General features: G+C 45.4%; 1 protein-coding gene across 1 annotated transcript in view; it reads right to left on the bottom strand.

Moving 5' to 3' along the window:
- Nucleotides 1-2,756: 2,756 nt before the first annotated feature.
- The window catches only part of LOC117346198 (vomeronasal type-2 receptor 26-like), a 64,040-nt gene continuing 41,164 nt past the window's right edge, over nt 2,757-25,632 (bottom strand). Inside the window, exon 4 of the mRNA XM_033915600.1 lies at nt 2,757-3,652. Coding sequence (XP_033771491.1) covers nt 2,757-3,652 — 896 coding nt within the window. The remainder of the gene's footprint in view (nt 3,653-25,632) is intronic.

Here is a 25,632-nt window from a genome sequence, read left to right as displayed (position 1 = left end):
ATTACTTCAGAAGCAAGGATTCTTGTGGCAGAGGGAATTCTGAGTGGACCTCTGCATGCAGATCCGCAGCAGCAAGGTAATTTTTAATTGGTTGGGTGGCTGGCTCTCTCTTTCCCGCTGGAAGTATTTGTCCTCTCCTCCATGGCTAGGCAAAAGCGGCGGTAGTGAATGTGATTCACTACTCTGCCGCTAATCTGGGCATCCTCTCTCCATTCGGCCACCGAAGCAGAAACAGAAAATTTTCACTAAGGGTGGGCCACAGTGGAGAGAAGACGCAAGGAGTGGTGGCAGGAGTGGATTGCTAAATCACTACCACCACCGGGAACATGTTATAACATCAAAATAAAGGTAGATAGGGGAGTGGGGAGATGGACTTGGGGGAGATGGTGGACTGAAGAAGGAGAGATGGGGAGAAGATGGATAGGAGAGATAAACTTAGTGGAAGGGGGAAGATGGATGGTGGAGGGGGAAATGGTCTTGGGGAAGGGAGAGATGAATCTTGAGGAGATCATGGAGATGGGAGATAGACTTGGAGAAGAGGAAGAGATGGCAAATGAGGTTTAACGTGGATAAGTGTAAGGTGATGCATGTTGGTAATAAAAATCTTATACACGAATACAGGATGTCCGGTGCGGTTCTCGGAGAGACCCCCCCAGGAAAGTGACTTGGGAGTACTGGTCAACAAGTCGATGAAGCTGTCTGCGCAATGTGCGGCAGCAGTGAAAAAGGCATATAGAATGCTAGGAATGATTAAGAAGGGAATCACGAACAGATCGGAGAAGGTTATCATGCCACTGAACCGGACCATGGTACACCCCTACCTGGAATACTGCATCCAACATTGGTCACTGTACATGAAGAAGGAAACGGTACTACTCGAAAGGGTCCAGATAAGAGCAACTAAAATGGTTAAGGGGCTGGAGAAGTTGCTGTACCGCAAGAGGTTAGAGAAACTAGGCCTCTTCTCCCTTGAAAAGAGGAGGCTGAGAGGGGACATGATCAAAACATTCGAGATAATGAAGGGAATAGACTTAGTAGATAGAGACAGGTTGTTCACCCTTTCCAAGGTAGAGAGAACAAGAGGGCACTCTCTAAAGTTAAAAGGGGATATATTCCGTACAAATGTAAGGAAGTTCTTCTTCATCCAGAGAGTGGTAGAAATCTGGAACGCTCTTACGGAGACTGTTATAGGGGAAAACACCCTCCAGGGTTTCAAGACAAAGTTATACAAGTTCCTGCTGAACCAGAACGTAAGCAGGTAGGGCTGGTCTTAGTTAGGGCACTGGTCTTTGACCTAGGGGCCACCGTGAGAGCGTACTACTAGGCATGATGAACCGCTGCTCTGACCCAGCAGTGGCAATTCTTATATTCTTATGACTTTGGGGAGTTGGTGGACTAGAGAGGGAGAGATGGGGAGAAGATGTATGGGCAGATGAACTTGGTGGAGGTGGGAAAATGGATGGTGGAGGGGGAGATGGACTTGGGGTGGGAGATGAATTTGGGGGATATCATGAAGAGGGGAGATGGGGGAGGGAGAGGGGAGATAGGGGTTGGATAGAAGAAATAATGGATCTAATGACAGGAGAGGGAGAGAGATGGTGGACAATGGGATTTAGGGAGGGAAGAAACAGAAAGGGAGATAAGTTGAACACAAGGGATGGTGTAGCAGGGAAAAGAGATACTTGATTGGAGAGAAGTTGGAAAGAGAAAGGGAGAGCTGTGGACTCTGGGGTGGTGGGGAAGGAGGGAGAGATGTTGGATGAAAGGGTAGTTGAAGAAAGGATAGATGGTAGATCTGGGGATGGTGGAGGTCCATCGCTGCAGCCACAGAAATAGATACAAAAACAGGAAAGATACCAGACCTCCAGGGGAGGGAAGGGAAATAGAAGGGGAGGACAGAGAAGGAAGATGGATGGTTAGAAAGAAGGAGACCCTGGCAAGCGAGTTATCAGAAGACAACCAAAGCCTGGGACCAACATGATTTGAATAATGACCAGAAAAAATAATTTTATTTTCTGTTTTCTTAATGCAATGTGTCAGATTTGAAATTTGTATCCTGCCAGAGCTGGTATAAAACCGCGAACATGAACTAGGATTTAACAGAGAGAGGAAATTTTTCTTTTGTTTATTTATTTTGTTTACACCACAGTGCCAGTGTGGGTAGGAGAGAGAAAAGGGGGTGAAGAGGCTATAAAATAAACCCACCAGGATGTTTGAAAAACAAAACAAAACACTCAATTGGGCAGGAAAATCAAATCAAATTGAAAAAATCAATTCAATAGGTTGAATTGAATCAAATTGAAATATTTTTTCCTGAATTGGGCAGCACTACTTGGGACTTGCAAAAATTAAGATATGAGTACTTAACACCTATTATTTAGGAAGTCCTAACTTCTTTGTTAAGTCCACATTATCCAGTTTTCATTTGATCATTTTAGTGTGCTAGCAGGCCCAATCCCTTCCCATGACCCATCACTTTCGATTAGTACATACTGACTGGCAAAGTACTACAAAAAGCTTTAATGCAGCTTCTGATTAATCATTTTCCCCATATTAAGGGCTCCTGTTACAAAGATGTGCTAGTGGTTTTATCGCACGCACTGGATTAGTGTGCACGAGCTGAAAATCTACCGCCTGCTCAAAAGAAGGTAGTAGTGGCTAGCGCACGCTATTCTGCACGTTAAGGCCCTAGCGGACCTTCGTAAAAGGAGCCCTAAGTGTGTGATAGCATTTAATGCTGTTTAGTAAAAGGGCACCTATATTTTTCTTAGGTCCTTCTTGTTGTTCCTTTCAGGCCTCAGCAGAATAATATAGCATTTAGGGAAAAAGATACAACCCAATAGTCCAGTGCTAGAGGCCAGAATAGCAAATATCTCTACTGCCACCATGTACTTGCCTTTGGAGCTCAGGTATGTTGGGATGAAGGAGATCCAAACGCTGCAGAAGACCAGCATGCTGAAGGTGATATTCTTGGCCTCATTGAAACTGCCAGGTAGATTTCTTGCTAGGAAAGCTATGATGAAGCTGATACCAGCCAGAAATCCCAAGTAACCCAGAACACAGTAGAATGCAATTACTGACCCTTCATTACATTCAATTAGTATTATTCCAATTTCTGATTTCAAATTAAGAAATATAAATGGGGGAGTAGTAAACAACCAGGCAAGACACAGAATGATTTGAATAAAGGAACAGGAAAGGATGATACAGTTAGAGACCCTGGAACCCATCCATTTCCGGAGCTTGCTTCCTGGTTTGGCAGCTTGGAAGGCTGTGACCACAGTGATGGTTTTTGCCAGAATAGAGGAGAGAGCAATGGAGAAAGTGATCCCAAATATAGTCTGTCTGAGAATGCAGATAACATCATCAGGATGCCCAATGAATAACAATGAAGAGAGGAAGCAAAACATGAGGGAGATGAGGAGAATGTAGCTGAGGTCCCTGTTGTTGGCTCTTACTATTGGAGTGTCTCTGTAATAAATAAAGATTCCCAAGATGACAGCAGTGATGAGAAAGAAGAGCATGCTGATGGAAGTTAAAGCAATCCCTAGAGGCTCTTCAAAAGATAGGAAAGTTATCACTTTTGGGATGCAGGCATCTCTTTTCTTATTGGACCATTGATCATCCGGGCATGTTGTACAGGTGTCCATATCTGAGAAAGAATGAAAGATTAGGTTTCTTACCACTGCTAATCTTCCTTCTTGTATAGCTTCTCTGGATGCTGAACGGATGGGATCTTGTATCTCTTTTTTTTTTTGTTCAAACATTCTTTATTAGAATTTTCAAATCAAACATCAAACAAGAAAAACACAGCATATACAACAGAGCAAAAATAAAATATGCATACAAAGAAATTAAGCATTTTCAGCATTAAGATAGGATTGAAAAGTGGCCCACATACAATTGACAGACCTGAATCAAGGGGTAAAATAAGTATTCTCCAGTTCAAACTTATGGGTTAGAGAAACCAAATTCCACCAAGAGGCCACATGTAGATCATGATGAATTTTCCAGTTTCTAAGAATCATTTTCATGGCAAGAGCCATCAAAATATCAAATAAACTAGACTGATCCTTAGAAAGGGGAGAGACAAATACAGTGCTTCTTCAAAAGACAACAGCCACAGTGAGCTCCTCATCTATGGAGAAGATATGAGAAATAATACTCCAAACAGAAGACCAAAAAGGTTGCAACTTAGAACATTCATAAATCATATGTACCAGAGTACCAGTTTCAGCAGCACAATGCCAACAAAAATCTGAAGATAAATGTCCAATACAGAATAATTTCCTTGGAGTCCAGAGAGCGCGATGATAAACAAAAAACAAGGACTGAGTCAGATTAGCAGACATCAATATTTTAAAAGTCCGAAGCCAAAAATCCTCCCATTGCACTGAAGTTAAATTACCCAACACATCCTTGTCCCAAACAGCATACAATGAATGAGGAGAACTAGCATCAAACTTATTAAAGTCCTTATATATACGAGAAGATAAATGGTGCTCCGTACATAAAAGAGACATGTATTTATAGAGATCTGGGAGCTCAGTAGAAAAAGACAGCTTACTTTTAGTCAAACATTGTTGTAAATGCAGCCATTGATACGAGGCCAAATCAGCTAAATGAAATTGACCTTGTAGATAAGCAAAGTTTGATTTCACAATTGAGACAGGAAGAATACCCCTTTAGCCAAGATGGCTAAAAAATGGGAGCAAGAACAATGCGAAAATTGGTGTTAAGCCAAATAGATTGATGGAGTGTATCGCGTATACGAGTCTGAAAAAACGAATCCAACTTGAAAAGAGCCTGAATAGTGCTCAACAAAATAGGATGGGTTTGAATCTTAGATGGTAAAATACAGCTAAGTAATGATTTAAAGGTAAATGGTAGAATCAAAATTCTCTCTATCCCCACCCAACGAGGAAACAGCAACTCATTACACGGTTGAAATCAATACCATCCGTGCCTCAGAAGAAAAGCCCAATGATAACGATAGAAGTTAGGGAAATTAACCCCTCCATGACACTTCGATCATTGAAGAGTGTGTCTCGACACTCGAGGCTTATCCTGCCACAAAAATCTACTGATCTTGGATTCCAACAACTTATAATACGCTACTTCAAACAAACACGGTAACATCATGGACGTGTGGTTTATAACAGTCTCCATTCTCCCCCACCAAGTAAGGAACAATGGAGACCATTTCCGTAATAGGCCTTCTACAGCAGTCAAAATCCTAGCTCTATTCAGGGACAGACTAGAATCAAAATCCATCGCGAATAAAATTCCTAAATATTTAACTGATGAAGTAACCCAATTAAAAGAAAAATGAGAAACATCTTGTTGGAATACTGAGAGAGGTGCTGGGATGTAACACAGGTATAGAAAGCAAACCAAGTAATAAGTATAGAAATCCGACCAGGTCGTGCATGTGCAAGACCGGAGGGTTAGGACTTCGATGGGAAGATAAAACTCAATGGGAAACCAAGGTGGCAAGGGGGCCCCTTCTGGTGTCTCAGACAGGCCGTGACCTGTTCGGGCCGCCGCGGGAGCGGACTGCTGGGCAAGATGGACCTGAGGTCTGACCCAGCGGAGGCACTGCTTATGTTCTTATGTTCTTATGAAGCAGTGAATATTCAAAGGCAAGATATCAGACTTTTCCCAGTTAATTTTATAGCTGTAAATAAGAGAAAAATCTGAAATAAGTCATCAAAGGGGGGGACGGAATCGGACACATCAGAAATATATAAGACCATATCTTCCGCATATAGAGAAATCTTAACCTCCTGAGACTGAAATTTAATACCCTTAATCAGAGTAGACTGACGAATAGCCAGAGCAAGTGGTTTCAAAGCCAAATCGAAAAGGAGCGTGGATAAAAGACACCCTTGTCTAGTACCATTGGAAAAGAAAAAAAAGAGCGAGACAAAACAGAATTAAGCCAAAGTCTAGCAGAGGGTTGAGAGTACAAAACACGTATCATATGAATAAAAGAAGAGGGAAATCCAAACCAATGGACAGCAAACAGATAGGGCCACTCGACCCTATCAAATGCCTTTTCCACATCCAGAAACAAGGCAGCCATAGGGTCTGTAGACTGTTTAGCAGCTAAAAGCATATGGAATAAAAGACGACTATTAGAGCTAGAATATTGAGAAGAAAGGAAACCAGTTTGGTCAGGGTGAATAAGGTTAGATAAAACAGAAGATAATCGAACTACTAAAACCTTGGCATACAATTTGGCCTCCACATTTATCAAAGATATAGGGCGATAATTTTTGATCTCCATAGGATCCTGATCTGGCTTTGGAAACAGTACTATAAGCGCTTCAAGAAAAGTGGAGGAAGCATGCACATTATGCGAGATATGATCATATAATTTCAATAATCTAGGCAAAAGAAAAAAAGAAAACTTATGAAAAAAATTCTGCTGGGAAACCATCCCCCCAGGTGACTTACATGGTTTCAGTGATTTTAAAGCAACTTCCAATTCCTCCACAGTAATAGGAGCACTGAGACTAGCACCATCAACTTCCGACAAGGAAGGGATAGTCCAGCGAGAAAGTCTGATATCTTGCTGTCACCATGAGTATAGTCTGTAACATATAAGGAAGAATAAAAATCAACAAAAAGCGAACTAATATCTGCAATACTCGTGACCACCTTCCCCGATGGAGATCTAATTCCAGAAATTCTCTGAGCAACCCTTTGAGTTTTCAAATAAGATGCCAACCTAATTTCCACTAGCATAATATTTAGCTGACTTTTTAAATAAAAAGAACGCAGATTCTTCAGAGCAAATAGTATTATATCGATACTTCAAGCGCAATAGATCATAATAAACAAGAGGATCATTATTACAAGCATGCTGATGTTCCAAATCTTTAATCTGAATATCTAACTCCTGTTTTAATTTAACATTAATCTTATGTTGTTTAGAGACGTGGAGGGGCATAAACAAAAAAAACGTCTAAGTCCCCTTTTGGCCTAAGTCCTTAAACGTTCAAAGCAGAAGCAGGGAAAGTGTCCATAACCAAAATAAACGTCCTTGTTTTGATTATGGCCTGCCTCTACTAAACGCCCAGATCACCACTGCGTCTAAAAGTACACCCCCACGACGTCTACACATTTTGCCCATAATGAACCAAAAAAACGCCTAAGCACCAAACTTCCAACAGAAGGGCTTTTAGGCGAAGGAGTAGCCAGTCCTTCGCCTAAAAGCTGGATTCTGTAACCGGTGTCTGTCAAAAACAACACCGGTTACAGAATCCCCCCTCCCACAACGATCCAGGCAGGAGGATGCCCATGTGCCTAAGGCCCCACCCACAGGAGGGGCCTAAGGCTCCCGAGCCTATTCTGATTGGCCCAGGTGCCTCAGGCCCCATCTGTGGGTGGGGTGTCTTTTGCCTGGGCCAATCCGGCCCCATTCAGAACCCGGCTGGTCTGGTACGGGAAAGGGGTGGGGGTAGGGAGTTGTGGAGTCGGCCGGGGGGTTGCGGGTCGGTCCGATCGGGGGATCTGGGGGGGCGGTAGTTAGGAGGAGGGGGTTGTGCCGAGGGCAAGAAGGCCTGGGATCCTTCCTGCCCATATTGTAATGGGGGGTAGGAGGTAGGGGGGTCGCCGGGGCCAGGGGGGCTTGGGCTCCCTCCTGGCCCAATCCAGTAGGGGGGATCGTCGGGGCCAGGAGAGGGCTTGCCCCGATGTTGTATGTGTGTGTGGGGGGGTGATGTATCGCAGCAGGAGAGATGCCTCATCTCCCCTACCACGATGCCATCACTCCTCTACTCAAGCTGCTGCAACCCGCGGCAGGAGAGATAGGGCATCTCTCCTGCCGTGGGTCACGGCAGTTCAGGTAGAGGAGTGATGGCATCACGGTAGGGGAGATGAGGCATCTCTCCTGCCGTGATGCTTGCGGTGGGTAGGTTGCCAGGCCGCTGAACTGATGGCGCCAGCGGCCATCAGCTCAGCAGCCCCTTTTTCGGCACTTAGACCTGGTTTGACTTCGTATAAGTCAAAAAGGTCTAAGTGCCGACAAGGCAACCTGTTAATGTTTTGGTTATACCTGTTGTACGCCTAGGTGTAGGTCGACCCACCTCCCGCCCACTGCCTGCCCTTTCCCTTCCTCTAAACACACCTCTTTTCTCTCTGTGCATTTAGTGGCAGGGGAAAGGCCTAAGCTGTTTTTAGATACGTCTAAAAACCAGCTTTGGTTATGGGTTATGGTTAGGATACTTTTTAGATGTTTTTTTTATTATTAACCCCATAGTTATTAATGAAACCTTGAACCTTCATAGCATCCCATTGTATACTCACTGAAGTGGAAACATCATCATTGAGAATAAAAAATTCAACCAAAAAAGCTTCGACTTCAGTGATAAAGGTATCATCCATGAGAAGGGATGTGTTAAATCGCCATCGGGAATGTGCAGTAGAAGTAAAGTCTCCGGTCAAAACCACACTAACAGCAGCATGATCAGAAACTAAAATAGTATGAATCTGAGTAGATACCACCTGAGAAATTAACTGTTTAGAAAGCAAAAAAATAATCTATACGAGAATAAGATGAATGGGGAGCAGAAAAACAAGTATATTCCTTTCCAGTGGGGTTCAACAAACACCACGGATCAGTTAATCCAAGTTCATCCATAATAAAGCACAGGGTAGAACGAGATGTGGATGAAGAAACTTTACGAAAAGAGGACCGATCTAAAAGGGAGTCCAGGCAAAGATTAAAATCTCCACCGACTAATAAAGGCACCGTACTAACAAGATCTTAAAAAATCCAGGATCATCCCAGTTAGGGGCATAAATAGAGAGAACATCGAATAGAGCACCATTATGTGATAACTGACCCACACCCATCTACCATTTACATCTGATTTATGCTATAATACAGTAAAAGTTGCACGCTTATGTATTTAAACTGCAACACCACCATGCTTCCCTACAGCAGGTGCAAAAAAGCATTGTTCCACCCAATCAGTTTGTAGTTTCAGGGATTCTGCATGGCTCAAATGGGTTTCCTGCAAACAAACAATCGTAGGTTTCAAAGATTTTAAATAAGTCAGAATCTTTTTCCTCTTTACAACATTATTTAGGCCATTGACATTTAGAGAAACACAGTGACAATCAGAACTTAGCATAAGAAAAGATAAAATAAAAGAATATAGAAAATGCTTAAAAACTATAGAGGAATGCTCTGAAGTATCGCTGAAAAAACAGCCCAACCAAGAAACTGAACATCAAGAAAACTAACACACAAAGGGCAACAAAAAAAGCTCCAAAGAGCATAAGGCAATCACTTCTGTGGGGTGAATAACAGGCAAGGAGATGGGTTCACAAGACTCCCATGGAGAGATTTATGATATAAAAACAAAAATCATGCACCAATGAGCAAAGGAAAAGAAAATACTGATAATATAACTAGTACCCAACTATGAGCAATAACCACTAACATTCAAAATACAGTCAAATAGCAAGCTGAGACCAAGAGAAGGCAGATACAGCATTCAAGGAGGATGAGAAGATTGAACGTCCATATCAGAAAGACCCTGATGCTGAAGATAGGCTTGAAGATCCTTGGGTGAATCAAAGTTCTTTGTCACATTATTTAAAGTGACCCGCATCCATGCAGGATAATATAACCCATACTGCACATTTTTCAATTCGGGATGGAAAGCCAAAAACTGTTTCCTTTGAAAATCATAGCTTTCGCAAAATCCGGCAGGATCAGAATCTTAGAGTCCTTCCATTTCAGTGGAGCTTTAGCTTTAACAGCATTCAATATCACTAGCACTTGAGGGTAGCGCAGAAGCTTCAATAGCATAGGCCTCGGATAAGGCAATGATGAAGAAGACCTCCCTGCTGGCACCCGAAGGGCACACTCAATTTCCATCGGCGGGGCAAAATGTAGATGTAGCAATTCTGGAAGAAATTTGCCACAAAACCCCACAGGATCATTCACCTCTGCTGTCTCCGGTAGGTCGAGAATTCATAAATTATTCCTGCGACTCCTGTTAGATAAATCTTCATAGTCATGTTGGAGTTTCAGAATCATTTTTGCATGAGCGTCATATGTTTTTGACTTTATCTCAAGCACTGCCGTGCGAGAATCCAGACTCTCAAACTTTTGGCAAAGCGTAGACAATTGCTCCGATTGAGAGTTCACACTAGAGAGTTGTGCGGGGACAGAAATCCCACCCGTCCCCGCCAAAATCCCACCCGTTCCCGTGAGGAATCTCATCCGTCCCCACCCATCCCCGTGAGGAATCCCATCCGTCCCCACCCGTCCCCGTGAGGAATCCCCTCCATCCCCACCCGTTTCCGTTAGGAATCCCCTCCGTTCCCACCCATCCCCGTGAAGAATCCCCTCCGTCCCCATCCTTCCCTATAAACTTCAGAAATAGTTATTTTATTTAATTATGCTACTAAATTAAAAGCTCTGGTAGAGACCCATTTATAAATAAGCAAAGAGACTTTATTAATTTGGAAATATTAATTGGGAAGAATACATATTTTGTAAATGGGTTTCTACCAGAACCTCTAATGTAAATATGAAATATAAATACTCAGCTGATGAGAAGAACCCACAAGCTGTCAGCTGAGGACTTCCTTTGCAGTTGGCTGGGGGTCCCTTTTGCCAAGCTTGGCAGGCAGCAGTTGCGTCCCTGAGTCACAGATGCTAGCACCTCAGTGGCTCATGGATGCTGCCAGCGACTGCTGCGCTTGGTGGAGGGGAGTTCTGGCCATCTCTTGAGGAGGTCCTCTGCTGGTGGTGCTTGGGGATCCCCACCAGTCACAGCAAGGGTCAGCAAGTACTTCAACACTATAGAAATAAAACCAGAAATTCATTTCCTTTTCTTTTGAACACAAAACAAAGACATCTGCCATATACATTTCCCAAAGCTAACATATTTTAGTCAATAAATTCTGTTTTTTACCTTTGTTGTCTGGAGACTTATTTTTCCATAAAGTTGGTCCCAGTTTCTTTTTTCCGCTTTCCCATCTTCTGTAAATTCTTCTGTTGCTGTCCATTGGTTCCCCCTACCATGGTCCAGCATTTATCTCTTTCTCATCTTTCATGCCTGCCCACCAGCCCCATGCCCAACATTTCTCCTTCTATCACCCCCTCTCCAGCACCATGCCACATCTCTCCCTCCATTCCTTTCACCACTGTCCAACATTCCTCCCTCTTGCATCCCTTTCAATCTATCCCATTGTTCTCTTGCCACATTTCTCACTCTCATCTTTTTCTTCCCTATCATATTCTGTACCTCCCTCCCTACGACCAAAAATTCTCCTCTTTCTTCCATTTGCCGTGTGTACACAACCATCTCTCTTTCCCGCTCATTGACACACCCACACCCAATCCTCCCTTTCTATTCCCTCCCGCACCTCAGCAATTCTTTCCCTCCCTTCCTCTCTCCCCAGTTCATGACTTCTGTGTCCAAAAATGCACTCCCTTCCACCACTTCATTCGAGTCCAGATGACAGCAGGGGTTGGAGGCAGCCTGCAGCACGCCATATGTAGCCGACCCAGAAGTCTTCCCCCAAAGTCAGAGCTGACATCGGAGAGAAGGATTTGCATCAGTCTGGCGGCAGCTGAGGTGTCAGGTGGGAGGGGGTAGATACTGGATGTAAGAGGTGAGAGGAGACAGACTGTAGATAGAAAGGGGGAGGGATCAGACACACTGGATGAAAGGGGAAAGATACAAGCTGGAATGCCTGGGGAGAGAGAAAAAGACAGATGATGGATGTAAAGAAAAGGAGAGGGGAGGAAGACATTGAATGTAAAGGAGGAGAGGGGGAGCTTATGGATGGAAGGGAGGAAAGAGAAAGATGGGGCAGACACTGAATAGAAGGGGGAGAAAGAGAAATGAAGCAGATGCTGGGCTGAAAGGGGGGAAAAAGATGGGCAGATGCTGGATGGAAGGGGAAGAAAGAAGGGTGGATGATGGATGGATGACAGAGGGGGCAGAAAGAAGGAAGAGAGGAGATAGATCAGATGCTGGGCAGAAGCAGGAGACAGAGGGGCAGATGCTGGATGGAAAGAGGGGGAGGGGCAGATGCTGGATGGAAAGGGATCTCAGGTCAGCATCAGAATGGCCGTGCAAGTGTACATGGGTCCAAATGGTGCCACACACTGCTAGACCCCCCCAGTCCATTGTGCTTTCTAGAAGCCAGTATTGTGGTGCAGCCAGGTCCCTGCTAGATTTTCTCCCCCTAGAATGGGACAGACTGTGCTTTTGCCGGCAGAGGCAGAGTGGTGAGCCTGCACGATGACCTCTAGTTAGTGAGCGTGAGCTAGGACCTAACACCACGGCACAGGTGTGGGGTTGGAGAGGGCAAAGGGGGTGGGGTGAGTAAAGAGGCTACAAAATACCAGTCTGTTTAAAATATGCCCGATTGGGCAGGAAGTGAATCGAATTGAAAATATTTTTCCCTGAATCGGGCAGCACTACTATGGATCACTCCTGCCCTCTGAAGAGACCACTGATGACGGGGTTGGGAGATAAGCTGATAAAGAGAGTAAGTGGGTTTGTTTTTTTTTTTTTTTTTAAACAAAACAGGAATCTGTTCAATTTCTCTGCCGTTTGTACTAAATTTTCACAGGAAAAATACCAGAAAGTGTCACACACGCTTTTCAGACAACAGATTCACAAGTAAAAAACATGTTTTGCTCCATTTAAAAATCACTTTGAAAAGTTAAAATTATCCCCCACAAAGGTAAAACAGGAACCTTTTGTTGAAAAAGGCATCTATTAGAGGCAAATTAGGGCCTGTGTGTCCGGCGTCGTGGCGGGAAACAGCCATGCTGAGCAGTGATCTTAGCACGTACACAGCTGAGAGCCTTGCTTGCTAATCCCGCCCCGCCATGCCGCCGGACCAATCAGCAAGCAAAGCTTTCAGCTGTATACGTGCTGAGCTCATTGCTCAGCATTGCTGTTTCCGCCGCGATGCCGGACTTGTCTTGTACTTAAGCTGCATGCCTGCATTGCCAGAATTTAGATAGGCCTGTTTTCATCCCCGTGGGAGTCCCGTGGGCCAGGGGGGGAACCCACGGGATCCCCGCGGGACCTGCGGGATTCCCGCGATCCCCGTTCCCGTGCAGACCTCTAGTTCACACCAGCTTGCAAGTCTTTAAGTGCAGCATGAGTAATCTGAAGCATCTCCTTGATCTCAGCAAACTCTTCCTTCACGGCTACCGGCAAGGCTTGGCTCGTCAAATCTTTAGCAGCCGACGTCTTTTGAGGCGAAGGTGGATCTTGTTTCGATCGTTTAGTAGACTGACCAGCCGCAAATTCCATGTCAATACGCTGCATTTTGGACATAATCTAATTATACATTATGCACAGTAAAAACCAAAATAAAGAAAATCTCTAAAAGGAATAGTAATCCAAATGGTGCATGAAAAGTAGGCCCAACAGGAGCTCTTCTGAAACACGTCCTCGCACATACTCAGCTAAACAGCGCCCCCCGGGATCTTGTATCTCTATTAGCTTCAGCCTCAGGGCAACTAAAAGATAATAATAATAATAATAACAGTTTATATACCGCAGTACCGTGAAGTTCTATGTGGTTTACAAAAGATTAAGCAAAGGTACAAATTGATTGACTTTAAGAGGGGTGGAAGAAAGAGAATTAATAGGACAGGAAATCCATTGTTGAGGAGAAAGTGATCAATAGGACAAGTTAATCGCTATTGAGGGGAGAGAGATGAGTGGATCAGTTGTCTAGATGCTTTAGGAACAGGTGTGTTTTTAGATGTTTCCTAAATTCCTCATAAGTAGTGGGCGAAAGCAATTGTTCTAGGTCTTTACCCCATGATGCTGCTTGGAGTGAGAGAAGGTGTTCATGGTGTTTTTTCAGTTTGCAACCTTTCACTGGGGAGGAAACGAAGTTGGAATGTGAGCTTCTCTTGTGTCTGTTGGCTGAGAAGGAGAAAAGGTCAGTTATGTATTTAGGGGCAAGTCTGTGTAGTGCTTTAAAACAGAAGCAGGCAAATTTAAACTTTACGCATGCCTCCATCGGCAGCCAATGCAGCTGCCGGTAGTAGGGTGTCACGTGGTCAAATTTCTTTAGCCCCAAGATCAGTCTGACTGCTGCATTTTGCATCAATTGTAAACGTCGCATATTCTTCTGGGAAATTGCTAAATAGTCGATGTTACAGTAGTCAAGTAGACTTAGTACTTAGTATCGAAATAAGCTTTAATGGATCTAAGTTTCCAAAGAGTAAAGAATCCCTTTCTGATTAAGGAGTCCACCTGGTCTTTCATGGTTAGGCATTGATCCAGAGTTACACCTAGTATCTTTATGGTGGGCTGGATAGGGTAACTAAGTTTATTGATACACAGTGGTGTTTTGGTGTCAAGCGGATGTGGTGAAGCAACGAAGAAAGTCGTTTTTTCTGAATTAAGTTTGAGCCTAAAGTTTGTCATCCATTGCTCCATCACATTTATGGCTTCTGAAGCTTTGGGAATAGTTTCAGAGACAGAATTAGCGAATGGGATGATAATTGTAAAGTCATCTGCATAACTAAATAGTTTTATCCCCAGCTGGGTTAGCTGCGTGCCCAGTGAGGACATGTAGACGTTGAAAAGCAATGGGGATAGTGGAGACCCTTGGGGCACACCGGATGGATTGCTCCAGGTATTGGAAAGTTCATAATTAAAATGTACCTGATAGGTGCAGCAAACAACTAGTAAAGGAACAAGCTACTTTAGATACCTTTTTAAACGAGTAAAGGTGCTCAGAATCCAAGATGGAGTAAAAAAACTTCAATTTGGGGTACAAACCCCTAAAAGGCGTTTTTTATAGAATCAATCATTGCACCATTTTGAGTAAAAAGGTAATAGAGAGTGCTTGTTGAAAAACACTCAAAAATTAAATGTCCTTTAAATGTCCAATAAAGTGAATATTCTTCAACTACTATATAAATTCAAAGAGTTTGAGTTCAAAAAAATTAAGAACTTATCTAAGTGGGTTCAGATAGCGTTGACCCAGCGAGGTTTTGACGCGTTTCGCCAATCCTGGCTGCTTCAGAGAACCTGCTACACTGCTAGTGAACTGTTGCTTAAATAGTCCAAAGTTAAAGGTGCTTCTTATATAAGAAGCATCCAATCCATCCATGAGCTTTCTTATATAAGAAGCACCTTTAACTTTGGACTATTTAAGCAACAGTTCACTAGCAGTGTAGCAGGTTCTCTGAAGCAGCCAGGATTGGCGAAACGCGTCAGAACCTCGCCGGGTCAACGCTATCTGAACCCACTTAGATAAGTTCTTAATTTTTTTGAACTCAAACTCTTTGAATTTATATAGTAGTTGAAGAATATTCACTTTGTTGGACATTTAAAGGACATTTAATTTTTGAGTGTTTTTCAACAAGCACTCTCTATTACCTTTTTACTCAAAATGGTGCAATGATTGATTCTATAAAAAACGCCTTTTAGGGGTTTGTACCCCAAATTGAAGTTTTTTTACTCCATCTTGGATTCTGAGCACCTTTACTCGTTTAAAAAGGTATCTAAAGTAGCTTGTTCCTTTACTAGTTGTTTGCCTATCCAGAGTTTTTGGGAACAACCCTTTTTCTGAAATTCTCCCCAGTTGTGTATATTGGGCCTGATAGGTGCAGGACATAAGGAAGCCACGGAACCAGTTCAGCACCTCATCCCTGATACTAATGGCGTCTAGGCATTGCAGCAGTTTCCCGTGGTCTACTAGATCAAAGGCTGAACTCATATTGAATTGCATAACCAGGGCATTAAGGCCCTTGCTAAACAGTAGGCGCAGATTGTCTAAGATAGCCGCAATTACTGTCCCCGTACTGAATAACGGTCTAAAACCGGATTGAGTTTCATGTAGGAGAGAAAATTGATTAAGATAATCCATCAGTTGGGTGTGTACCAATCCCTCCATGATTTTTACAATAAACGGAATAAATACAATACAATAAAAGATCCCTCCCCTTTGGGCTACCTGCCCGGGAGCTTCCTGTCTTGCTTCAGTTAGTAGAAAAGCCATGTAGACCTATGACAACAGGAAACAGAAGAAAAGAGAGAGAGGGTACGGGAACTCTCGCTATCAGTTAAAATCTGCTCAATATCATATTATACCAAAAACTACGGCCAACAATGACCAACTGGAAACAAACAGAGAATACAAACATCATAAACTGCAAAACCCAGGAAAATCCTAGAACAGGGACACAGCCTGAAGATCAGAAGGGGCACACCCCCAGGGAACCCCCAGCAACTCTTAAACCCAACAAAGGGGAATACACATGAAATTTTTTTAATGTAGTGAGACTAGTCAAAGACAGAAATACAGCTTACCAGGTACTGAAGAGGCGACCTGTGAATCGGACAAAAAAACAGATGGGCGGGTGTTCAGCATCCAGAGAAGCTATACAAGAAGGAAGATTAGCAGAGGTAAGAAACCTAATCTTTCATTCTTGTACAAGCTCTCTTGATTCTGAATGGATGGGATGTATCAAAGCCATCCTAAAACTCAAGGGGGGCCCAATGAGCCCGCCACAAGAACAGAAATGCTAAAGACCGTATCTCCCATAGCCACCACATCAAGCTTGGAAAACCTGCAAAAGGTATGAAGGGAAGTCCACGGGGCCTCCCGACAAGTCTCCACAGGCGAGACCGTGTGAGATTCAACCCACGAGGAAGCCATTCCTCAGGAGTGTGGACCTCCACCTCAAGGGAAGTCTTCTTTTTTACCGCCCCTTAGGCCATGAATTAGCCGCTCGCATCCACGTGAAAGAGAAGTCTTGGAAGCAGGCCGACCCCGACGCGTGGGGCCCACCAGGACAAACAGATGGGCTGACAAATGTAAGTTGATAGTGGCTAAAAGGTGTCTCAAAAAACGATGCCAGATAGCCAGAGACCACAGAACATGGACCCGAAACATGGAACCCGAAGAAACAAAAGGCTGGCAACCGAACTCCCTGGTTTATGGGGAAAGAAGAAACCACTTTCGGGAAAAGAAGGCACAGTCCTCAAAATCACCACTGACTCCATGATGTGTAGAAAAGGATCTCTGCATGACAAAGCTGGAAGTTCTGACACTCGCCGTGCAGAAGTGACCACCACCAGGAAGATAGTCTTAATGGTAAGATCTTTCAGAGAGATGTCATCCAGGGCTCAGGGAGCGTAGGACCAAATTCAGGCTCCACGATGGCAAGGCTGTCGTAATGGAGGCCCCAGCCTCCCTTTCCCCCGCAATAACTGGACAATAGTTGGGTGAGAAGCTAGAGAATCCCTGAATGAAGAGGGACCCAAACAAGAGAGGCCCGCAAACTGAACAAATAGAGAGAAGACTGCCTGCAGGAAGTCCAGAACCGGAGCCATTGACGGAACCCAAAGGGTCCAACCGGAGCCCTGCACACCAAGCCAAAAAACCCCCAGGCGTTCGCGTAAGCCGAGACCGGCAACTTCTGCTTGTATTACAGAAGCGTGGCATTAACTGCAGAGAACTAACCCATGGCTGTCAAGGCTGACCACTCAAGCGCCAGGCCGCAGGACCAAAGCGGTCTGGATCTTGAAGTGCAAAGTGACCCTATTTGAGGAACCGCCAATGGCGAGGAAGACGCAGACCACTCCCAGAGCTCAACCTCACAAGGTCTGTGTACCAATGTCGTCTGGGCCAGTCCGAAGCCACAAGGATCACCGTGCCCGTGTATGAGGATACCCAGGGCAAAACACACCCTATTATGGACCACGTAAGCAGGATGCACAGAAGGACTCCTGTGGGCCAAGGTTGAACCAGACCGTCAAGTCTGACGACGCCCACCTCACATCGATGGCTGAAGAATCTGTCCGCCTTCCTGTTCACTAGGATGCCATCAGATTGAATGAGTGAAAGCCAGCTGCCAAGAGATGACACGCCACCCATGGAAAGAGCATCCGAGCCTCCAATCCCAGCTAGGGATTCTTCATGCCCCCTGACAGCAGACATAGGCAACAGCCGCCGCATTGGCTGAGAACAGACAAAAGTCAACCACCACAGCACACTGCTGCGCGCCACTGCCAACCCAGGTAGCAGCATCCCCAGTGCAGCTCTTAGGGGATTCCACCTTTACAGAAGACGCAGGTGAGCTCTCACCCATGGATGATGTCCATGGTTGCCACCATGAGACCCAACACCTGCAGGTACCACCAAGCCAGCGGAGCCGGCACCGCCAACATGTCCCGAATCACACTCTGGAGGTCCAGAATTCGGGATTCTGAAAGAAACGCCTGGTTCAGCCCCATGTTGAACCGGATACCCAGGTACTCCAATACCTTGGTTGACACGAGGCAACCTTCTTCAGGTAGATCACCCATCCGAAACTTTCCAGCCAAGACACCACTCGGCGAACTGCCAAGCAGCCCTGCTCCCACCAGGGAGCTCTGATCAGCCAGTGAGGAATGGATGCACTAACACACCCAGTGATCGCAGAAAGGCAGCCACCACCACCATGAACTAGGTGCCGATGCCAAACCGAAAGGGAGCACAGCCAACTGGAAATGCCTCCCTAGAACACGAAACCGCAGGAACCTCCGATGTTCTGGGAAAATCAGGATGTATAGATACACTTCCGTGAGATCCAAGGAAGCCAAAAACTCCACGGGTGCCACCGCTGTAAACACAGCACGCACCGATACCATGCGGAAACATTGAACACGCAAGAATGCATGCACCTTCATGAGGTCCAGAATTGGTCTGCAATCGACGGAGTTCTCCTTTGGCTCGATGAAGTAAATTGAATATCTCCAGAGCCCAAGTCACCCTGTGGAACCAGCTCTATAGCTGCCAGATCCAGCAACCGGTGCACCCAGTCTGGATTGCCCTTTGGAGAGGACATGAAGAAGACTTCTGCCGGCTGGAAGAAAGGCAGTCGAAGATCTTCCCTGAGTACCTCCAGAACCCACTGGGCTGAGGTTATCTTCAGCCATTCAAGAAGGAAGGCTGATAGCCGATCTGGGGAGGCCTCACCAGAGCCCTGGCATCATAATTCTCTTTTGGAAGGCACCGAAGGTCGAGAGTTGGGAGTCTGTGGGTGTACTGTACCTCCAAGCGAGGCCTGTTGGAGGCTCCGAAATGCCGTCCCGCCACAGAGGGTCTGGCGTACTGCGAGGTACTCCTGAAATGATGAAAATTCAGCTGTCTCGGCCCCCTGGGCAGCCAAGAACCAGGGCCAGAAAGCACCTGAGGCTAACGAACCTGCACACTTGCCATAAGGTCATCCAAACCCTGGCTAAATAAGAGCAAACCTTTGAATGGCAGCTTGCCCAGAGCAGCCTTGAATGAAGAATCCCCCAACCACTGGTGAAGTCATAACAATCTCCTAGCAGAAACTGAATAAGCTTCCAACGTAGCGAAAACTGTCAAAATATGATAGAGGTTTAGTTTGACATACCCGGACCACAAAGAAAGTGGCCGCTGCAATTCGCACCCCTGTCGCAGCAGAATCAAAAAGGCGCTTCAAGACAAAATCCAGCCTATGGTCCTAGACATCCAGCAGGACCACCCCTCCATACGAGGGCAAGGAGGTACGTTTGGGGACCTGAGCCATCGCCGAATCCACCCACGGCGGGATTATGCGCATGGAAAATTCCGAAGCCATGGGATACAATTTAGTCATAACCCTAGCATACTTCAGGGGACCCTCAAGGGCACCCCAACCTCCAAGAGCATTTTGCCGACTCCTCATGATCTGGAAATGCAGCAGAAAATGGGCATGTAGAACACATGATCGAACACTCTGCTTGAACTGCAGTCAGAATCAAGTTCCAATGTCCGCAGGGATTCAGAGATAAAATCAGGGAGGCAACTGGACTTAGCCTGTGCACCATCTGATACTCTCCCACATCGTGAGAATCAGTGTTCTAAGAATCCCCAAGATCCGCTAGGCTAGTCACGCAGCGGGACCCGCCGAATCACCGTTCGACAGAAACGGCTTAGAAAGAGATACAGGTACCACGACAATAGCGGGAAGTTGCTGCTCACATTCAGGCATACCAGCAAGGATCAGAATGACATGCTGGAATCCAAAGGCTGTACAGACTGCTGTACCGCAGTCTGAAAGGGAGACACAGGCATAGCCCGCTTTCTCATGAAGGCCTGAGACAACATATCCACAATTTTCAGCTGAAAATAGCCCTTGGCAGCCTGAGCTGATCAGCGGGACTCAGATTTGAAATTTTCTGAAGATCCGGGCACAGAGGACAAAGCAGGCGCTGAGGACACACAACCAAGCAGACACTGAGGGCACAACCAGGCAAACACAGAAGACACAACAGGCACAGAAGACATCCACAAGAGACCAGCAATGGAAGCAGCAGACTGAAGCAGGATGAGCTACCCAGTTTTCTGCACCATCTGCCATATGTATAACTACCTCCCTTCTGGGAGGTGGTCTTACGTATGCGCTCGATGCAGAGAAATGGAAAGCCTGAAGAAGCAAGTCATACTCCTGGAGGACAGAATACTGGAAGTGGAGGCATGTCAAGTAGTGGAGGAGGAATGCAGAGATGCAGAGATCATCAAAACAGAGGATACAATCAAGGAAAAAGTCCAAGAACTGGAGAACTTCACAGAAGAGGAATATAAGGAGGCCGTGGAAAGACACCAGCAACAGTGGAACTGCAGGGATATGCCTACAGAGAGTGTGGACCACCAGACAGACAGCCACCAGGAGGAAATGGGGGACACAGCAGCAAGATCTGGAAACAGCTGCTGTGTTCCCCAGGAACACACAAGAAGATGAACGCCAGGATGAGAGGAGATGCATAGGAATGAAGGACACGGACCTATGGTTAGAGAGATGGACACACACCAGTGACACGGACTTGCGGCTGGAGAATCAAAAGAAGATAGAGAGGACAGCAATCATCATGGGAGACTCTATCATCAGACAAGTTGACAGCCACATAGCGGAAGGAAGACTGGATCAACTGGTGACCTGCCTACCAGGAGCCAAGGTAGAAGACATAGTGAGCCGCATTGACAGGATCATCGACAGTGTGGGAGAAGAAGATACAGCGGGTAGTGATCCATGTGGGGATGAACAACGTGAGCAACAGGAACTACAACAGAGAAGTACTGAAGGACCAGTTCCGTATGCTAGAAAGAAAGCTGAAGACCAGAACGAAGAGGGTAGCATTCTCGGAGATCCTGCCGGTACCCAGGGCAGATGAGAAGAGACAGATGGAGCTGCATGCAGTCAATGTGTGGATGCGGCACTGCTGTGAGGAAGAAGGATTCCACTTCATGCGCAACTGAACGACATTCTGGGGGAAGAGAAAGCTATTCAGGAAGGATGGACTCCACCTCAGCAGAGACAGAATGATGCTACTTGCAAGCAACATCAAGAGAGAAGTTGAGAAGTTTTTAAACTAGGAAGAAGGGGAAAGCCGACAGTCGACCGAGAAAAGAGTTGATGGTTTGGGATCCAGTATACCCAGAGGATACCGTGCAGGAAGATGGAGGAGAAGACTCACCGGATCGCAGACAAGAAAAACCAAAAGGGAAGGACACGCAAGAAGGGACCAGTTTGCAAACTCAAGTGTATGTACATGAATGCAAGGAGCCTTAGAAATAAGATGGGTGAATTAGAAGTTGTGGCACAAAATGATAATGTTGACATCATTGGCATTCCAGAAACATGGTGGACTGATGAAAATGTCTGGGACACGGTGCTACCGGGATACACACTATACCGCAGAGACAGAGTGACTCAAAAAGGAGGAGGCATCACCATATATGTCAAAGAGGGACTTGAATCTACTGAAGGGAACATGCAACAACATTTGGATAAGTTAAAGTCTTTATGGGTCAAAATTTCGGGAACAAATGGACCGGAAATAAGGATAGGCATCTACTATCGACCCCCAGGGCAGTCCAAAGAAATTGATGGAGAAATGACAATGAGATTAAATTCAACTGCAAGAGAGGAAATGCAATTATCATGGGCGACTTCAACTATACGGGGATAAAATGGAACCTAGGCACCTCCGGCTGTGCTAGAGAGACCAAGTTCCTGGAAACTGTAGGCGATTGCTTCTTGGAACAACTTGTCAAGGAAAATACAAGAGGAAATATAATTCTGGACCTAATTCTAAATGGACTGTGAGGACCGGCACAAGATGTAGAAGTAGAAGGGACACTGTGAAACAGCGATCACAATACGATCCGCTTCAACCTGGAAATAGGGGCAAAACATTGGTCCAGAATGACAGCCATGGCCCTAAACTTCCAAAAAGGGAATTACGAAGGGATGAAATGCATGGTGGGGAAGAAAATTAAGAAGAGCATAAATAATGTAAAGACGCCAGAGCAAGCTTGGTCTCTTTTGAAGGATACGGTCACTAAGGCACAGAATCTATATATGTCGCGTATCAACAAGGGATCAAAGAGGAAAAAGAAAAAAGAACCAGCGTGGCTCACTGTAGAGGTAAAGGAAGACAAAAAACCTCATTTAAGGAGTGGAAAAGGTAAAAAACGGATGAAAATTGGAAGACGCACAAACAGCATCAACGCAGGTGCCATAAGGCAGTAAAAGGGGCCAAAAGAGACTACGAGGAAAAAATAGCCAAGGAGGTGAAAAACTTCAAACCGTTCTCTCAATATATTAAAGGGAAAAGACCCGCGAAGGAAGCGGTAGGACAGTTGGATGACCAAGGAATAAAGGGAGTGCTAAAGGAGGACAAAGCAATCGCTGACAAATTGAACACATTTTTTGCATCTGTTTTTACCGAAGGTTTACACAGTATACCGGAACCCATCAGGCTATATGCTGGAAATGAGGACGGAAAGCTGACAGGATTGACGGTCAGTCTAGAGGTGTGTAGGCAGATTGATAGGCTTAAGAGCAATAAATCCCTGGAACCAGATGGCATCCATCCGAGGGTCATCAAGGAACTGAAAGGGACCATAGCTGAACTGCTTCAAATAATAGCCAATCTGTCGATCGAATCGGGAACGATTCTGGAAGACTGGAAGATGGTGAATGTTACGCCAATCTTCAAAAAAGGTTCGAGGGGAGACCCGGGAAACTACAGACCGGTGAGTCTGACCTCGGTACCAGGAAAGATGGTAGAGGCGCTGATAAAGGACTACATCATTGATCACCTTTATGGACATGGTCTGTTAAGGACCAGCCAGCACGGTTTCAGCAAAGGCAGATCTTGTCTGACAAACTTGCTGCACTTCTTCGAGGGAGTAAACAGGCAGATAGACAAGGGCGACCCGGTCGACATTGAACGACTGCTTTGGAATATTGCGAGCCATGGAATCGAGGGTGAAATACTCACTTGGATTAAAAACTGGCTGGAGCATAGGAAACAGAGAGTGCGGTAAATGGACATTACTCGGACTGGAAGAGCGTCACCAGTGGGGTGCTGCAAGGCTCGGTGCTTGGACCTGTGCTCTTTAACATCTTTATAAATGATCTGGACATAGGTATAACAAGCCAGGTGATTAAATTTGCGGATGATACGAAGTTATGCAGAGTAGTGAAGATGTAGGGGGACTGCGAAGATCTGCAACGTGACATAATCAGGCTCGAGGAATGGGCATCAACATGACAGATGAGATTCAACGTGGATAAGTGTAAAGTGATGCATGTCGGTAACAAAAATCTCAGGCATGAATACAGGATGTCCGGGGCAGTACTTGGAGAGACCTCCCAGGAAAGAGACTTGGAAGTTCTGATCGACAAGTCGATGAAGCCATCTGCGCAATGTGCGGCGGCGGCAAAAAGGGCAAAGAGAATGCTAGAAATGACAAAGAAGGGGATCATAAACAGATCGGAGAAGGTTATCATGCCACTATACCGCCCTCACCTGGAGTACTGTGTATAGCATTGGTCGCCGTACATGAAGAAGGACACGGTACTACTCGAAAAGGTCCAGAGAAGAACAACCAAGATGGCTAAGGGGTTGGAGGAGCTGCCGTACAGTGAAAGATTAGAGAAATTGGGCCTCTTCTCCCTCAAACAGAGGAGATTGAGAGGGGACATGATCGAAACATTCAAGGTACTGAAGGGGATAGACTTAGTAGATAAGGACAGGTTGTTCACACTCTCCAAAGTAGGGAGAACGAGAGGGCACTATCTAAAGTTGAAAGGGGATAGATTCCATACAAATGTAAGGAAGTTCTTCTTCACCCAGAGAGTGGTAGAAAATTGGAACGCTCTTCCGGAGTCTGTCATAGGGGAAAACACCCTCAAGGGATTCAAGACAAATTTAGACAAGTTCCTGCTAAATAGGAATGTGCGCTGGTAGTGCTAGTCTCAATTAGGTTGCTGGTCTTTGACCATTGGGCCGCCGCGTGAATGGACTGCTGGGCATGATGGATCACTGGTCTGACCCAGCAGTGGCACTTCTTATGTTCTTAGCAATGAGACTTTCCCTGGAACTGTGCCTGCGTTTATGCAAAAAACACCATCCTCACGCAATAGCGGTATCCCGGACACTGGAATTGCAACTCTGGCAGCAATGGAGGAAAGCAGGTCCTCTCCAGAGGAGGAAAGTGTGGAATCCACACACCAGATATGTCCCTGATGAGCAGCGGCAGACAGAATATGCGGCTGCACAACTGCAAGCCATCCGCTGGATTTACAGCATGAATCCATGCCATCCTGTCCTGAGGTGGCCATCTGTGAAGTTTGGAGCAAAAATGAAGCTTCTATGTCCAAAAAATATAGTTTTTAAAACTTTTTTAAAAATCCAAGATGGATGCCGAGTTTGACATAAAAACGGCTGTTAAAAACGCAGGAAAATGCTAAAAATAGTGATTTTAGGATTTTACATGTGGGGGGACTAGGGCATGGAGGGAAACCCCCTAAAACCCTGATTTGAGGACCTCCCCAAAATTGGCAAACTCTGTGACTCACAGACCCCACAGATACATGTGCTTCAATGCATTTCAATGGCAGCCAGCATTACACAGTGCAAGCATAGGGAGATCATACCTCAGGAGCTGATTAAACTGGAATTTCAAATCTTCTGGCCACCTCAACTTCCCTGCTACCTCAGATCATGACCATCAGGACCCCTCAGGGAAATCAGGGAAGACATGCGGCGCAGTTCCAATCCCGGCATACTTCCTCAGAACCGCAGAAGTCTACGCTCTACCCCTTTGCGGACGAACCAGGGGAGAGATGACTCCAGAACCTGGAGACCTGATTCAATCTGCAGGCTGTCTAGAGGGCTTACTGCAGTTTCAGGCTTACAGAGCACCCTCCAGAAGCAGACAAATGTTAACATGTCTGCAATCTCCCACCGAAGGATCACTCGCATGGAGTTGATCTGCAGCACGCGGGCAAACCCATGAAAAAACCACAATAAGACTAGAAAGTGAAAACAAATCACGAACAGAATTAACTGTGAAACCAAGCAATGAAGCTGCAGGAACAAACTGAAGCAAGACAGGATGCTCCCGGGCAGGTAGCCCAAAGGGGAGGGATCTTTTCGTTGCCCTGCAGCTGAAGCTAATAGAGATACAAGATCCCATCCATTCAGCATCCAGAGAGCTTGTACAAGAAGATTATCATCTCATTATCTCACATATATCATGAGGTCTATTTACTAAAGTGCACTTAAATATTATTAGCCTTATAACCTTCACAACTCAGCCAAG

The sequence above is a fragment of the Geotrypetes seraphini genome, chromosome 12 (genome assembly GCF_902459505.1).
Source record: "Geotrypetes seraphini chromosome 12, aGeoSer1.1, whole genome shotgun sequence".
NCBI lineage: Eukaryota > Metazoa > Chordata > Amphibia > Gymnophiona > Dermophiidae > Geotrypetes > Geotrypetes seraphini.
Note: the sequence above shows the minus strand (reverse complement) of the source record. Positions and strands in the feature narration are given on the sequence as shown.